Source organism: Passer montanus, unplaced genomic scaffold (assembly GCF_014805655.1).
Source record: "Passer montanus isolate IOZ18808 unplaced genomic scaffold, ASM1480565v1 scaffold3, whole genome shotgun sequence".
NCBI classification, from domain to species: domain Eukaryota; kingdom Metazoa; phylum Chordata; class Aves; order Passeriformes; family Passeridae; genus Passer; species Passer montanus.
In genome coordinates, this window is record NW_024367707.1 from 572,229 (window position 1) to 590,277 (window position 18,049).

At 35.2% G+C, this 18,049-nt stretch overlaps 1 protein-coding gene across 4 annotated transcripts in view; it reads left to right on the forward strand.

Moving 5' to 3' along the window:
* The window catches only part of DMD (dystrophin), a 1,159,435-nt gene that overhangs the window by 358,533 nt on the left and 782,853 nt on the right, over positions 1–18,049 (forward strand). For all 4 annotated transcript variants that reach the window (XM_039714180.1, XM_039714179.1, XM_039714182.1 and 1 more), the window contains exons 3-5: positions 11,411–11,503; positions 12,397–12,474; positions 15,397–15,489. In XM_039714180.1, the coding sequence (XP_039570114.1) occupies positions 11,411–11,503; positions 12,397–12,474; positions 15,397–15,489 (264 nt within the window). The remainder of the gene's footprint in view (positions 1–11,410; positions 11,504–12,396; positions 12,475–15,396; positions 15,490–18,049) is intronic.

The window sequence follows — 18,049 nt, forward strand, 5'->3', positions numbered from 1 at the left end:
CAGTGTCCCCTTATACATTAGTCCTGGCAGGAATGATGTGTGGGCCTATAGGCTGCTCAGGACCAGCCACTCAGGAAACTCACCTAGACAAATCAAAGAGGGTGCCCATGGTTCCACTTGGTGTACCCAGGGCACTTAAGGTGTGAGGATTTCCATGGTTCAAAATATCATCATTGATGCTGGGGATACTGTTCTACAGGCAGGTGACAGGGTGGTGCCATCTGCAGTGGGGGTGTTACTGCAGTGGCTTCTAAAAGGGATGCAGCTCTAAGTCTTTTTCTAAGACTCCTTCACGTCAAAGTTTTCATTCAAAAATTATTGAATGAAATTTTTGAGAGGAAAAATAGATTTGGTCCATGTCTAGTCTCTTTTGCTGCCTTGATTTATTCATTCAGGGATGTCTTTGGGAATACTCTTATCTCAGTTTCAGAAAATGGTTCTGATTTTGGAAGATGGAAAGATCTGCAGTGCACATGTGGAACTCCACTGGTCATGCTTTTGGTGTATGATGCAGTGAGTTCCATGTCACACTTGGAGCCCTGATGGTTGCAGATTTGAGTCTCTGAGACTGAGCTGTGTGGGCTTCAATTCAGGAAGTTAAAACCATCTTCCCCAAGCTCTGGTGTTACATATTTTTTTCCATGGTCAGATGGGTGGTACCTCTTGGGTTCTAGTTCATTCCACTGTCTTCAGGCTGCTGTTACATATTTCTAACATTACTGGTGGTCATCTGTTTCCTTTGTGTAGTTTCAGGGTGAGGGCTACTTTTTTCACTACACTACTTTTATAAGAATGACATGCACAGAATTAAGATTAAAATTAACCCCTACATTATCAGCTATATGTGTGCATATAGGTGTATATATGTATATATAGATGTATAGTTAACTGATGGGCACAACATGTGATATAATCCCACAAAAAGATAAACAGATTTCTAGAGCCACTCAGAAGTTATTAACACAGAAAGTGTGTTAATAGTCTAAAATCTCATTGTTTCTTCCTTATTCTCTCTGCTACAGTCAATTTTTAATGATTGCATTTAAAGAGAATTTCATCTTATGTTGCTATTTTTATTAATTATGAAAGGAGATCCAGATTCACAAATGCAAGTTGTTATATTAATTCCCTTGAGATTCTGTGTCATTTATTGCCAGATATTACAAAGGAAGCAAAGATATTACAAAGCATTTTTGGTAGGTTACCATAATTAGTTGTGATGATTTAAGGTGCATGTGCATACTACCTGCTGGACTTCTGATTTTTTGTAGTACTTCAAAAATTTGTTGGGTTTGTTTGGGGTTTTTTGTTGATTTTTAATAGGAACCAATTTATCACTTTTAGATAATGACTGATATGTGTTGCTATATAAGAAAATTTAAGCCAAGGAATGGACTGTGTTGGAAAACTCTATCCTTTTAGTCATGTAGTTTTGTAGGCAGATTTTCAGTCTCTAAAGTTATGCTTGACTTCTCCAGGTGGGGAAAAAAAGTGGAGTAATTTATTTTAAACTCCTGCCTGAGCTGAAGCAGAGGGGGTATACTTGCTCTTTTAAGCATGTCATTTAAATTAATATCCCATTTACTGCAAACAAGCTTGTTGGGAATAAGGACAGTGGTTGTAGGGGAAGTGCCAGAACAGCTCTTGGTTGTAGTGCACGCACTGAGTCCTCCTGTTCAGCTGGGCTTCAACAAGGAACAGCAGTTAATGGAGTAATCCTCACTCTGCATAAATAAATACCAGCCTTTCTTTTTCACCACGTGAAAATGATCAGCCAGCTCGGATGTGGTGGCATAGATTTTACCATTGCTACAGATTTAAATGGCAAGACTTAAAAAAAGTATTTACTTAATTTAATTATTACATGTAACAAGGTAACGGGGAGCAACTATGTGTGTGTGCCAGAAAATACTGTAAGTTTGATTAAATGTTTGTGACATTTGTGACAGAGGGCAAATCATCCACTTACAGTCAATACTAAAGGTTCAGTTGAGACAATAAAAATACTTCTGGAAGAAAAAAAATATTTGCAAGCAATGCTATCTCAGATATGCTAAGAGTTTAGATTTTATTTGGCTACTAAATTGCATTTGTTCTTCAGGATGACTGCTCACTGGAAAAGACTGAATACATAATTTCATTACTTAATTATTTTCTGGGTGATACCCCACTTCCCTTTCATCATTCCTTTGTATTTTTTGTTGAAGTAGTAGTCAGTTGTTTCCTCATCAAGGCATGTAAATGAAAGACAAAAAAAACCCTAACCCAAAAATTAGTGGGAATAGAAGCATGACAGGAAATGTCAGGACCCATGCCTTTATCACTTCCTCAATGGGTGATGTCAAAGCAAACACCCTGGATGATGTGCTACAATGACTCAGTTTACCAAGCTGTCCATTTAAGGTACTTTCTCTGTTTTGGTGGGCAGTGCCACCAATTTCCAAACATAGAAATGGAGCTAGCCAGTATTTGAGTCATTGTGTAAGTCAAACTGAGTTTCGTGCTAAAGCTTGTCTGCAAATGGCACATCACATTTGCCTGTTGTACATCCTAGTCAGAGGAGAACTGACCAAGATTGTCTCTTGTTTAAATAGCATTTCTAGTTCAAGTAGTAGCAGTGCTTTATAAATAGGGAATTTATAATTTTTGTTTTCTTATTAATGAAAATTGCTGTTGCTTTGTCTTGTTTGATTACAGTTGCATCTATTTAGAAACTTTACTATTTACCTATTACAAATATAGACAGTAGGAGAGGTTTTTCTGTTTTATTTAGTCTCAAAGATGAGATTATGTACCTAAAGGGATTCCAAAATAAAATTTTGAAATTACACTTATCCTTTATACACTTCCACTTATCCTTTATACACCTTCTATATTCTGTGTAGACAAGATTTAAGCTGTAAGCTGATGAAAAAGGTACTAGTAAAGCATGTCTGTCAATAAGAGGAGAATCCTAACTCAGAAAGTGCATCTTCATATGTGAGGAAATCAGTATGCACTACATATCCTGGATCGCTGTGTAAAAATTAAGCTGTTCTCTAAGATTCAGAACATCAGTAAGACAAAAGACAAAAATTTCAGAATCCTACTCTGCTCTCTGAGGTTTTGCACTAAAGCTTATTTTTTTCATCAAGACTGAAGGTACTCCCTTTCATTCTGTTTTCTAATAACAGAAAATAATGTGTAGGGAAAAAAAATACTTGAATAATAAATATTCATGGAACAGTCTGCTGTGGAACAGTTCCTCTCTTAAATGAGAATTTAGCCAAAATTGTTGCATTTGGCATCTGCTAGATACAGTTTGTGTTTCTCCACTTCTAAGTGGGCTGGCTCTTCCTTTCAAAAACTCTGCATTTTAATCTTTTCAGCTCCTACAGTTTAAATATTTTGTTCAAACTCTCTCCACTAGAGTCCCAAAAAATACCCAAACACTGTGAATTAAAACAATACAAGTATTCTCAAACATGTAAATATTAACATTCCATCTTCTACTGAAAGTTACATATGAGATAAGACTATAAATAAGATTACCCCAAAAAATACCCAAACACTGTAAATTAAAACAAGTATTCTCAAACATGTAAATATGATTAACATTCCATCTTCTACTGAAAGTTACATATGAGATAAGACTATAAATAAGATTAGTTTTTAGTTTATGGTAGTTTTCTTCTTTATAGCTCTCTTTGCAGAGTGGGGAACATATCTATACTTGAAAAGAAAAACAGCTTCATTGCAGTCAATTATTAGATTGCATGAAGCTGGCTATCCTGTCAAAAGAAGAGCTCCTGTCCTTGACTGAATTGATAATTCACTCTTCAAATCTTGTAGGAACTTGCTGAGTGTATGTTCATTCCCACTTCCAGCAGGTTTCTTTTGATGCCATTGCCAGTCATGCATCCCTTAATGGCCTTGAACATCATATGCTGCAAAGTAAGAAATGCTTCAATGAAACTTTCTGGCTGGATTAAACTGGTGAAAAAGCTGCCAGATTTGTTTTGTAAGCTTTGTATTGTTTAAAGGAAATGCAGTAGATGCCAACCTTGAACATCCACTACTTGCCAAACAGAAATTTTGTTTCCTTTAGAATATTTAAAATTACACATTTATTACTTTTAATTTAGAGGTGAGTCTCTGGGAGCTAAGGAAACAGAGGTAAATATACTAATGTAATTGCGTGTGTCAATGCATCTCTGTTTCTGTTCTGGGTATGTGTGGCACTTAAAATGAGATTTTCTGATTAATTTTAGAATGAAAATAACGCAGTATTCCTCAGAAACTTGGGTGTGTGCAACTGTAACGACACTAGAAAAATAGAATAGCTGTGCTGATGGGAAAAATATACTTTTACAAGAAGCAAAGTCCAAGGAGAGTGTGGTGTCATTCCCTAACTTGAGGGTCTGTATATGAAACCAGCTTCTACTCTAGAAGTGTGTATCCTGTCCATGAACATGAGCTGCCTTCAGACAATTGGTAGGACCTGCCCCAAGTCCCTCTTTAAGGTAGTATTGGGTATTCTGGGCCTGCTGCAGGCCTTGTGATTGCTGCTCTGTTGAAAGGCACAGGAACATTTGGCTCTCTGACTGGGACAATGTGGCTTCTCTAGTGGTACAGCTTCCTCTCAGTTGGTCAGTAGCATTCATTTCTAAAATACTGGTGCACATCAGTTACTCCTCTGTGTAACTCCCTGAAAAATTAGGTTAGAGAGCAGAAAAGGAGATGTCTAACCTAAAGCCTGGGAAACAGATTGGATCTCTGACAGTAAGGAATCAAAATGCTTGTGCAGTGTTTGATCTCCAGCTGACCAACAGAGTTTCAGCTGCAGCAGAGGGGGTGCATCTGTGTTCTAGCAGGAAAAAGAATGCTGAAGGGAGAGAGGATGGCATGGTTGGCAAGTTATTGTTTGATGCTTCCCATGAGTCCATGAACCTAAGGCCTAATTAGACAATGCCTGGTGCATCTTTCGTCCCTCTGGAGTAGGACAATATAATTTTCTGCTGTAACAGTAATCCAGCATCAATGAAAGAAAATGTCAGTCACTTCGATGAACTTCCCAGCAGAATTGAACAAACCAAAAGGAAGGAAGTTGGGGAGAGAAATTGAACTTTTAATATATTTAGCAGAGCAACAACAAGTATTTATAGTCCTTCTTTTATTAAAACTGACTTAAAAGATCTGTTGAGAATAGTTCAATATAATTTCTTTATTGTTTCGCAGAGTGAAACATCAAATATTTTGACTGCAAGAAAAGGCTGATTCTTTAAAGTCTTACTAAGGGTAACATCTGTGAGCCGACTAAGTTTTAATATCTTTCATCCTGATATCTACTCAGCAGTACTTAGAGATTTACAAACTGAACTTTAGACTTGAAAAAGTTATATAAATATGCATGGATTTTGTCCTTCTGCCTTTCTGGATTGAACCTTGTCTTTTAAGTCTTTTCATTATCAATCAGCACTCTGAGGTCCTGGCCAAACTGCAGGGCACCTCTGCCTCTGTTCCACAGCCCTGCATGCTGGGGGCACAGATGGAATGCACTGCAGCTCCCTTCCAGGCTCTGCAGTCCGGGTTTCCTGTCCCTTGTGGACTCAGAGGTCTTGTCCCAAGGTCAAATCTCAGTTGTTTACCTGTCCTAAAAGTCTGAAAGGCTTCTGTGTCTGTTAGTTTTATTGTAAGCTGGTCTTTCTTATGTACACCTAGTATAACCTTAAACCTTTTGTCTAGTGCCATGATGAACCTTGAATTCTCTGTCTTTAGAGTGCCTTTTCTCTTTCATTTTATTCTCTCTCTCCAGCTGCTGATAGTTTCAGTTGCTAGATTTCCAATACAAAATGATAATAATAAGCCAATAATGCTGTAAAATGCACAAGCATCCAACTTGTGTTACTGTAATGATCTTACAGTCTAGTCTGCCTCAAACAAAAAGTGTAAACTGAGTGCATATTTGTCTGTAAAAGAAAATGAAAGGTCAGAGATGTCTTCTTCAGCCGAGTTTTTACCATTTGTAATTTTTCTTGAAAAAAATGTGAAAATATATTTGTTACATAACATTTTTAGGAAACAGTAAAAATATATGTTTATTAAAGAACTGCAAATAATAGTTGTGTTTCAATTTTCTGTTATCATGTATTTTGCTGGAGCTAGTTATTATGGACTCATTGCTTGAAATCTGGCATGTTTTTGAATCTTAGGAAATAGAAATACATATCCACCCTTCATGTTTTTGGGAGAAAATTTATGGCTTGTGGTTTAAGCCTAGCTGGTAACTAAGTACTGTTGCTTACTCCACACTCCCTCCTCCTTCCAGTAGAACAGGGAAGAGAATCAAAACGAGAACTTTGCAGGTTGAGATAAAAAATTACTACTAGTATTATTATTATTAGTAGTAGTAGTAGTAATAGTAATAATAATGATGATGATAGTAGTAGTAGTAATAGTAATAGTAATAATAATAATAATAATAATAATAATAATAATAATAATGATGTAGATTTGAAAAATAAAACCCAAAAACCATACAGATAAACCCCAAGAAAAACAAGTGATGCACAGTTGCTCACTACCCACTCACAGATGCCAAACCCCATTCCCCTGGGCTGTGTGTGGCTGGGGTGGGGGAAGTGAGTGAGCAGCTGTGTGGGGCTTAGTAGCAAACTGGGTTTAAAACAGAACAGATCTTTCTGGTGCCCAGTGTGGGGCCAACGTGCCAGGCCAGCAAATCCACACAGTCCAGTAATCCTGGTTATCCCTCTCCTCCACCTGACTGGAGGCAGGCCCCTCTAGTCTTGATCACAAGATTCCCCACTTCTTTCTCATAGAAGTGGACTAGGACTTTCCATAGAGTCAGTAATATAATCAGCCCTTCCATTCTGCCTGGAAATTGTCCACTGGAAGTTGGAGCAACAACTTTCCTTAAAGAGCCCCAAACTGTGATTGCTTTTCCCTGCCATTCCCACAGCCCTGCATCTAGGGTTGAGGTATGCTTTCAATCCCACTTCCTCATGTCCTCTCCATGGTCCTTTACTTAAACCTCAACACTTGTTGTTAATCGACATTTGTTTTTTCCTTTCTTTTCCCCTCTTTTTCCAACTCTACCCTTCAGTTTCCTTTCCCTTTGCTCAATTTTCTTTTTATGAAGAATTTGCCAGTTGGAAAGGAAACTTCAGTTTCCTTTCCCTTTGCTCAATTTTCTTTTTATGAAGAATTTGCCTCTGCTAATTTGTTCTAAAATATAAAGCTGCTAAGAGTTTTATGGTAATAATTTTTTTTTTGAGCCTCAACTCCTTGGAGAGCCAATGTTTATGAACAGATGTATTTGTGCCTTCTCTGGCCAAGTTATTTTTTAATTATTTCATTATGTTCTCTGTTTTTCTTTAATAATTACTGACTTGCATGTATCTCTGAATAGAGAGCTTTTCACAGAATATCAGCTTTTCATGTAATACTTCCCACAATATTAGCTTCCTCCATAATGTATCTGATGAATAAGCTGATTAAATAATTTAGTTGTTTGATAAAAATTATTTGTAAAATTTACATAGAGACAATGAGGTCTATTATAGAGTCTTTGGAAATCACACAGGAATGACAATGATAGTAGACAGCAGTGAGATAAGTAGGAAGAAGCTTGATGTTTTGAGATACCTAAATGTATTCAAGCCAAAAATTTGCATATGCAGTTGTCTATTAACATAGATTTCCTGATTTTTCTCTTTTTTTTCTTTCATTTTTTTCTTTTTTTTTTTTTTGTTCTTTGGCACTAAATTGTTTCAGTTCCTGTCTGAGTTTGGAACACGTCAGAGATATAATCTTCCTAATACTGAAAGCATTCTAGAATATACACGTGCTGTTGAGTTACTACATGGAATATTCTAAGTATGCTTCACTTCCTTACAACACATGGGGGAAGACTTTACTGCAAATTCCACATTTTCCTCCATGTTACTTATACAGTGCCACATAGTTCTAAGACTACAGCTTATGTAGTTGACCATGGTGTAGTGTAGGGTCGTTTTGGGTTTTTTCTCCATACCAGTGTAATTTGTGAATTAATTTGCTCAGTCATAATTTAAGTTGGAGGGTTAATTTAATCCACAATAAAAGAGGAATTTTATCTTCCTGTAAGTATCATGGGGGTTTTTGGCAATTTTCTTTTAAAATAGATGCCTTGGATTTCCTTCATGTCCCCTTGTGTTTTGTAAAGATAAGTTGTGGCAGAAAACAGCTCTATCAGTTAACCATGAAAGTTTGTGTTTTCATCTTTATTTCACTCAAATACAGTAAATTAAAATTATATATAAAACTTTCATGTACTTAAATCCCTAGTCCTTGTAGTAATTCAGATTTTAACAAAGTCTTATCTTAGATTTTAGTTTTATTATATTTCTAGAAAGGAATTTCTGCTTATGATGACAAGTCATCTTGTTCTACACATCAAATATCTTTAGTCCTTCCTGTGTCCTGTACTCCTTCTTGTTTCCCCCATCTCTCCCATCACTGTGGTGTTGAAGAAAGACAGTTGAGTGAGAACCAACAACTTAGGTGGAAGCTATTCTGGACATTCTTTAAATTTAGGTTTTGGATAAGTTTGTAACATAGGGTGAGTAATAAATCAGCATGTATAACAAATGGTAGAGGAGAGTCTTCTGAACATTTTCATTTCTCTTAGGTAAAGGTGAGCAGTTTAAGGTCACAACCTAAAAATGTTTTTTAAAAATCTTATTTACAGCAGGAATGTATAACAAATGACTAGGTATTTGTTTGGCAAGCCATGCTTGGTTTTTCACTGTTTTCAAAAGTTCGAGTTAATGGGCACTTTCCAATGACACAATAAATTTACCTGATGCAACTTTGAGCCATTTGTGTCTCAGGACTTACTGCAATGCTGATCCAGTTGAGACATTCAATCTGTTTGAGGAAGGAGACATAATTACCCCATTGCCAGAAAAACAGCCTTCCTCAGGTTTAGAATGATATGTGCGGCAGTAGTTTAAGGTGCCTTAGTGTATTTTTAGTTGTGATTAATGGAAGGTATACTTCCAAGACCCTAAAAAATCAATGGAACTTTTGGTTTAAGGTTTACTTGTAATACATTTGTAATTAATATGTCCTGCTGGGGATACTACTGTGGTGTGTCTTTATTTTCTTTCTAAAAGCTTTACCAAAAAAAAAAAAAACTAATCCCAAAACAATATATTATTTTTTAAGCAGAATTTTTGACTGCCTAGATTGATTTCAACATAAACATGAGTACCTTAAATGCTGCAAAAAGAAGGAAAGACAGAGACACAGGCAGTTATGACGGCTAGTTCTGTTTTTGCTGTATGATACAAACCAGTATAATTTTATTCTATTGTCAAAATGTCATTGTGCTTATACTCCCAGAGAAATCCAGTAGCATTGCGGGCACAACTCTTTCACAGTGTTACAGAAGGGCCTGTTGGTCACTCCAACTTTCTAAAGAATGTGAAAAAGCTCCCTTAAAGTGCATGGAACTTCTGTTTCCCCTATGCAAAAATAACTTTTGTTCTGCAAGATTAGGGAAGGTCTCTGATTTACTTGCTTGTTTTTATTTTAAATTTGTTCTACAGCTTCAGAAATTCTGTCCATTTCTTGACTTACATAATGGCACATGATTTTTCAGCCCATAATGTAAAATATTTTTATAAAACCATTTCTCATACTAAATGTGAGGTAGGAAATAGAGTTGCTGAGCATTATTACTTAAACAGATAATTCAAGGTGTTGAGTAGTGCAAGTAAATCATATGTGTATCTGTTCAGTACTGGTTTTCAGACATTTAATAAAGTGGCATCATTTGTGTTAAATAAATAGGAATTAGCTTAGTTGAAATGGGTTGTGCACAGTGTGAAAACTGTGTAGAAAACAAGGATTCCCACTCCTGCAGAAAATTTGTAATGTTGTGGATTTGTTTATTCCATGAAACAGAAAAAAGGCCTTACCAAAAACTGAAGGAATTGAAAGGAACATTTATTTCAGAAGAGCAGTCAGAGAGAAAGGTCATGGCACAGTAGCTAATACAGTCAAGTTCAGTGCTGTACCCAGAACTATGTGTTGATGAGAAAAAAATAATTTAGAACTGGATACTGTCCTTAATTCTGTCCTCTGTTCAAGTAATCTACCAAAGGAATTGGTACTTCCTAACAAAATATGTTTTTCATAAAATCCCAGCTAGCTCTAATGAGGGCTGCAGTGAGTACCAGAACAACATTGCTGACAGGAAAGCAAATATTCTCTTTGTAGTACAGATTCCCAATTTTATGTTTCTCTGTGGTAAAAATGGAAGATGTGCAACATAGGTCAGCATGGCATCAATTCTAGAAAATTAGAATACAGACACTTGCTCTCAAATCAATCAAAGCATCCATCAAACTTTGCAAATTAGAAAAAATGTGGGTGTATGAAAATATTTTGTATAGCACAAAATAATCACTACTTTTTTATTGTGGTTCTCAATAGCTCTCATACATACAAAAGTATCTAAAATATTTCATACATAAAAAAATATCTAAAAATTCATAGTTGCACATAAAACTTGCTCAGTGACTAGACTATAAAAATTAAGTCTATCTTCTAATATTTCATGCTTTAGTCAAAGCATTAGATCAGAAACTTAGTTTGAATTTTAGGAAGAGTGATTTTTTTTTTTTTTAACATTGTCATATGGGGAAAAGCCACAAGAATTTTCTTTCATCTTTCACTGATGCTAGGTACCAAATATGAGTTGTCTGTCAGCCACTTAGAGAAATAAGGCCACAATCCAGTATAATTCCATGCCCTGTGAACATAGATCTGTTTCTAAGATCGTGACTAGACTAAATCTGGCTTATCTGTTTCTGTATACTTCCAGGGTTTTTTTCTGACACATGGAGCTCATACTAGGCACTTAAATTTTATATCACTTCCTGTATGTTTGTTTTTTGAGTTTTTTTTCTTTTTTATTTTATTGTTGTTTTTTTTTTTCAAATTATTTTTCCTAATTTTTTTCCTGATTTGCACCTTGATTGCCAAGTCTTCTTTGTTTTCTAGATCTTTTTTATTTTATTGGGTTTTTTTTTTCAAATTATTTTTCCTATTTTTTTCCTGATTTGCACCTTGATTGCCAAGTCTTCTTTGTTTTCTAGATATATTAGTATTTAATTCTGGCTTATTTGTTTGAAATAATGGCATGTACTTGAAATAAACTAAGCATCATTGTCTCTTAAACAAGAAAACCCTGTTTAAGACAGATATATGTGTAAGAATCCTGTGAGCTTAAATGTATTTTCCTCTTTTACTTTGTGTCCTACATTCCATATGTATTCTGACACTGGCTTTTTACAGCTTTCTGATCTTTTGTTAATTATTATTTTTGGCATTTGAACTAACCAGAGGAATTGTTTCATTTCAGTTTGGAAGACGTCACATTGAAGACCTTTTTAATGATTTTCGAGATGGACGAAGACTTCTGGAGCTCCTGGAATGCCTTACAGGCCAAAAACTTGTATGTGCTTTGTAACACATTTACTGCATATTGAAGTCTTAATGTTGTGATAATTGTAGTAGTTGATAGTCACCATTTTCTGCCATTGCTGAGGACCTGTGGAAACTATTTTTAGGGTTCTGAATAGGTTTCAGTTTAATTTGAAATTGAGGAAACATTGTGACTGAGCTGTATTAGGCAGTAACACTTTGCAAGGCCTATAACTGAAATTAAAATATTCTACCTTATTGTATGCACTTACTAAGTGTGGCACTGAGAAACAAGACTGAGGCAGAGTTCATTTAGATATCTGGATTTTAGCTGGTATAGAATTTAGTGTATAGTATTAGAATGGTTTTCTAATGTCATACATGTGGTCCATCTTGTCTAATTGTACTTGACTGAAAAGAGAGAACAGCTAGCTCTTATTAACCTGGAAATTCTAAAGTGACACAGTCACACACATTTTCTAATGTGTTCTCTTGTGTTCCTGGTTGGAATTTGAAAGTACAAAATCTCATAGGAAAGCTGGGAGACTGAGAATCAAAATCCAGAGATAATACACTTGTACATAAATATTACACAAACTGATGCTTATCTGTTTAGTTGCCATAGCAATGTTCTTAAATTGTGCCATGCAGAAGACAACTAATCATGATAATCTGGAATGAGGTAATTTTATATGCATTTTAATGATTCCTTCACTGAAAATTACCTTCTAACTGTGGATCCAGTTTGTTTCACAATTGATTTTATTTCATGTTGGTAGCTGCATAATCCCAGTGTATGTTAATATTCTATTCTCATAGAGTTATGAAATAAAAAACTGCAGGTTTAATATAAGATGTGATTTGCATATAGTGTACTCAACATTCTGATTATGGACAGTCAAATTTGTTTTATTTTCTTTGTAGACAAAAGAAAAGGGCTCCACAAAAGTTCATGCTCTGAACAATGTCAACAAAGCAATCCACTTTTTGCAGAGAAATAATGTAAGTATTCAGCCAGACAGGCTCAGAACAGCCTGTAGACAGCACACAAAATGCTTTTTAGGTGTTGAATCAAACACCTTGGTGCATAGTATAAAAATACTGGAGTCAAAACAGCTTTATCAATGTGGATTGGATACTTTCCCATTCAGCATCAGGGTCAAATGTGTTTTAAAGGGTTTAAAATCCTCTTCCAGTGAATTTTGGCTAATATATCTGTAATGGATTGTGTCTGAAACCATATCAACCTGCATGGTTTTATGCTAATGAATGGTGCTTTAAATGCATTTTTAAAAGTGATATACAAGAAGTCAATCATAGCTGGTTACAAGATGCTGCCTATCAAAATATTTACTCCCAATCTCTGACAGTCATGAACCCTGAAAACCCAAGGCTTTTCCTACAATAATTTTTAATTATGTTTCAAAGGCATCTGTCTCTCATGATTCAAAACACTAATCATATCAATATCACTTTCAATTCTACTTTGTAAAGATTGATTTTTCAAGCCAGTGTCCTGTGAATCATTCTTGAGTAAATATTCTCATATTACTTCCTTATGCAGGCATTCTAATGGACCCATAATTTTAGCAGACATTTCCTCTGGCCAACTAATTTTATCATAACTCCTCTCCAGAACAAAATTTCAAAAAAGCTATAACACTTTCTTGAACCTCACAGTAAGAGGTGACAAAACAAAGATAATGTATTCTGTGCTGTATATTATATTGGATTTCTTCATAGCTGCAGGAGGTCACTAATGCTTGATTTCAAGTGTTGAATAAAGTTATTGATTTTATAAATCTAAGGTAATCCACCTAAAGATTTGTACATAAATGAAAGTGACCCTATAAGATTGACATAAAGACCTCTAGCTTGATTTTCTTTTTATTTGATGGTATTTGATGTAAATAAGTAGAAGGAAAAGCTTCTAATTGTTTAAAATGTGTAACATTTGACATTATTGGGGAAAAAAAATCATCAATACATTATTTCACTCTATACAAGAAGGTTTTGATTGCATAACTGGTTACAAATAATCACAGAAAATACTTTTTGATGCATTCAGTGCCTATCCAATGAACTCACAGGGGTGCTCTTCACTCATTTTCCAGAACACAAATCTGGAAAGTCTCTTTCAAATCCGGGGAGAAAACAGAGAGTATTCCAATTTTAGACGATAGAAGAAGAAACATTATTTTAGAAACTGAAATGGCCATCCAGTGGCCATTATATGTATGTAATGGAAACCTTTTAAACTATATAAAAATTGGTGCAGTATATATAAAGATATACAGTATCTTGTCAATAGGAAGTCGAAAGGCCTGCCTCTAAAACAGTTTCCTTAAGCTTCAATAATTTGAAAAATTATTTCTCTGGGACTTCAAGAATGCAAAATCAATTATTCTAAAGTGAATTGAAGCCTGTGAGTAGTCTAGATTTTTCTGCTGATATGTTCCATCTTTGCTCTGAGGCTCTGTAGTCATCTGTGTGGCAACACTGAATAATGCTGCTGCTTCCAGTCTATCCATTTCACAGGCTTTTTGTTCCTATAGAAAAGTGAAAGCATTGAGGGGAGAGCGTGGAGGATGTGGGGGGTGGGGTTTGCCCCAGTATAGGCTTGGACCTGCCTGTAGCAAACTGGGCAATGTTCCTCTGCTTCAGTAAAACAGACGTGGGCTCTGTGTGTTCAGGCTTGCACTTCCAAACATGGATTTGGTCTGTGGAATATGCAGGCACTGCCTTAATAAATGTTGTAGGGTGTCATTGCTGCAAAGGGACTAAATTTTAAATCTAGAATGTAAAGTCTAAATTCCATTTGGGAAATGTTCCGAGACATTGATGGTTAGAATAGACAGCCAGTGTCATGTGCTTTTAGTACAAAATGTGGAATTCTTAAAGAAAAGAGCTCTTTAAGTGTTTTAGAGTTCTTGATAAAATGTCTAATTTGTGGTTTGTAAAAATGACCTATACATAGATGCATTCAAAAAAAACCCGCAAAAATTAAAATAAAACAGCTTGCTTTGAGGGTGAAAACTTTATTCAATTTGCAGATGTAGCTTCAAATAACTTCAGAAGTGCACTAGAGAGTGCAGAATGTAGTTTGTGACAGAATGGGACACTTTGCAATAAAAACCATCAGTTCTGACCATGAAAAATTGCATCTATGAAGCAGCAAGGATGCCCATTTTAGAGTCATAATTCTATCCAAATGTGCAGAAAAGCTTATAGTCTTCCATTCATAGTCCTAAGTTTGGCTTCCTTATTCAGACAGTTTAAAAAGTGGGGGAGGGTAAAGGATCATTTCCCATGTGGAGGAAGGAAAATTCCATGGTGGTAAATAATGATGCATTAGGAAATTGCAAATGCATGATAAAAGTATGGAAAACAACAGTACTGGATGAACAGTTGTGGAAAACACTTGCTTAGATCACAATCACTGCTTTATCTGTATGCCAGAGCACATCCTGTATATGTCTTTATACATTATAGAATTTTATTGAGGAAAATGAAGTTATATTTTAATTTAAAAATATAATGCCTTGGGTTTGTAGGTTCTTACAGAGTCTAGAAATGTGTGTGTTAACATTCAGAACATTATATTATGTAAGGTAGTATAATGCAGAGTGCAGTAGTTTTTCTGTCTGTGTGATTTGTAATTGTAAAAGCTTAATATAAAAGATATTTGAGTTATTATAACTATTGCTTTTCATTTTATGTTTCACAACATGCTGTAACTGGAATAATAGGAACTCCAGATCACTGCTGTTTTTTTCCAGAACATTAATTGTGCCATTTATAAAATGTGATTGGTATGTTTATGGAACAATAGAAACCAAATGAGAGATTTACCTTAGCCCACCCTTTTGTCTCCTTCCAACCTCTTATGCTTGTTATTAATCTTATTTTTTGTTTTTATAATAGGTTGATTTGGTAAATATAGGGAGCTCAGATATTGTGGATGGAAATCATAAGCTGACCCTTGGTTTGATCTGGAATATAATCCTCCACTGGCAGGTGAGTGGCACTGCTCATTACTTCCTAAGAAAAACCTTTATTCATCTTTTCTCCATTATTATCCAGCAACAACCTACAAAGCAAACACAGACACTGCAACGTGCTAAATGAGCAAATATTGTGGCAGTCTGCTAACATATTATCAAGGATACTGGCAATATTAAGAAGACAAAATAGTTTTTACAGGATTAGCAGAAACTTTTTTGACTGTAATATCACAGTCAGATATTGCAAGATTATATATATGAGTTATCCTAACAAAAATGGATAGAAAAGCCAATGTGGATTTCTTTTTAATATCTTAGAAAGAGTGACTTCTCTATTTTAATGAAATAATCACATCAGTTGCTTTTTGTTGCTGACCCCCATCCTGACAAGAATTATTTTTAGAACACTAAAAAGCTGCTAGACTGCCTATTTATTGAAGCAGATGAGGCTCATTTAGCTTCCTGTCTCTTTGGAGAAATATGAAATGGATTTCATAAAAACCAGCATGGTAGATGAGGACACTTAACTAAAAAAATTCTGAAATGGCAGTAAAATCAAAACTCAAAATATCTAGATACTCTGAATCCATGTGTTTGTATGAATCTGGGCTATGAGTCTGCCCATTAATGTTGACTATGGACACTATGGAGTCATTCCCCAAGCAGTAATCCACAAGTTTTTTATACAATAACAAGAAAAGGTCATGAGAAACAAAGCTTAAAAGACTTTAAACATGAAACACTCTTATCAAAAATGAGATGCGTGTCATTCATCCAAGTAGGGAACATTTTTATTCTCATTTTATGGGACAATAGCAACAGAAAAGCTGCAGATAGTTAACTCACTTCTTCCTTTGTCTCCTGTTTAAATATTCCTAGTTCAATTGTATAAAATTGTTCTAAATTACTTTTTAAGAGCAGATGGAATATAATACCTAGCTATACAACTTTTACCAATAATCCTTTAATCACTCTGTTTTAAGTTGAATAAATTATGGATTGAGATGACTAATCATGTTCAAATTAATATTTTGTTTTCTTCATATTTTATCCTGAAACAGGGTTAAAAGTGTGTTTTAGTATTAGCTGTATACTTACTAATTTCTTCTCAATCATTCCCACCATTCCTTTTAACATGCACAGACACACAGAAGACTCAGGTTCTGGTGTAGCCTGATGAGCTTTTTGACAGCAGCCATGTAAAAACCAAAAACCTTTTGTTTGCAATGCAAAAGTGATTAATTTCAAGCTTCATCTTGAGCCTGGTGATAACTGTGATGGCAGCTGTGATGGTGCCCATGGCTTCAGTTTCAACCACCCATGGATAAAAGGTCCAAGGATCATAATTTGCACAGCAATGATTAAAAGTGTGACTCTTTGTCAGCATAATCATAATTCAGTCCAATTTTAGTCTATACTTGAAGTTCTGTGATGCCTTAAAGATGTAGAAATAAAACAACACACTTTTGAGGTAATGTTAGTATAGGAGGTAATTCAAAAGCTGGTCTTTATCTGGAGGCCTCAGCAGCAAGCATGGAAGAATTCCCACATAGGGCAAATACAGTTTTATAAGTTTACCAAATTAGCATACTTGACAAGCATTCTCAATTAGAAGCACAGGTAATGAGGTAATTCCCCTCCTTGGTTCCACCTTTTTTCAGAAGACCCCCACCTTTAGATGCTAACTGTACCTTGTCTATGAGAAAGTGTCTCAAGATTCTGTTTTAACCTTGGTTCCCAGATTGGGACTGGGGCCTTTAGGAATGTATTTTGTCTTTCTGTCTAACAGAGTAGGTGAAAAGCTAGCTATGAATCTATGAATTTATACAATCGTAGGCTACAGAACTGCAACTATATGAGGGTATATGGAAGCAAAAAAGCAAAAATCAGTTTGGAATCACTGTGTTTAATTTTTTTCTAGTTATGAAGTACTGAAAGTGACTTGCACTTTCTGGACTTCTCTTTTTATTTAAATTTCTATAAATAAGATTCTAATTTAGCTAGAATTCCATTTTAGAGGTTTTTTTCCTAAAGAGCAACTAAAGCATGATTGTCAACAAGAAGCCACTAATAAATTATAACCCTGTTGCTGTTTCTTAATTATGAGTAATTTCAAAATTTAAAAAAAAAAAAAAAGGCCAGATTTATATTTTGGCTTTTTTCCTTAAAAAACCTAAAACACTCAGGAGCCATTTGTTTGCTGCCTATTTCCCTAGAACTACTGGAAAAGTTCAAAGTAAATTTGCTTATTTACAGGTCTGTGGAGAAAGTGGTCTTTTCCAGATTTTCTTTCAAATTTTAAAGTTAATTACATGATCTAGAATATGCTTGTTATTATTCTGCCCTGTTTATAAGTAGGTATGATCTTACATACTGACAGAACTTATGGTGAAACACCTCTATAAATTTCTGAAGAAATTCTTCTTCCTGTTGGGCTGCCGATCACAGATTGTCCCTGGCAAGAAGTAGCTGGAAACACAAGAAGTTGTTCATACAGAATCAGGGCAGCAAACTTATCTGCCACTTGTCTCAGCTTGGTAAAATACCAAGACTACTATGTTTGTTTGTAGTCT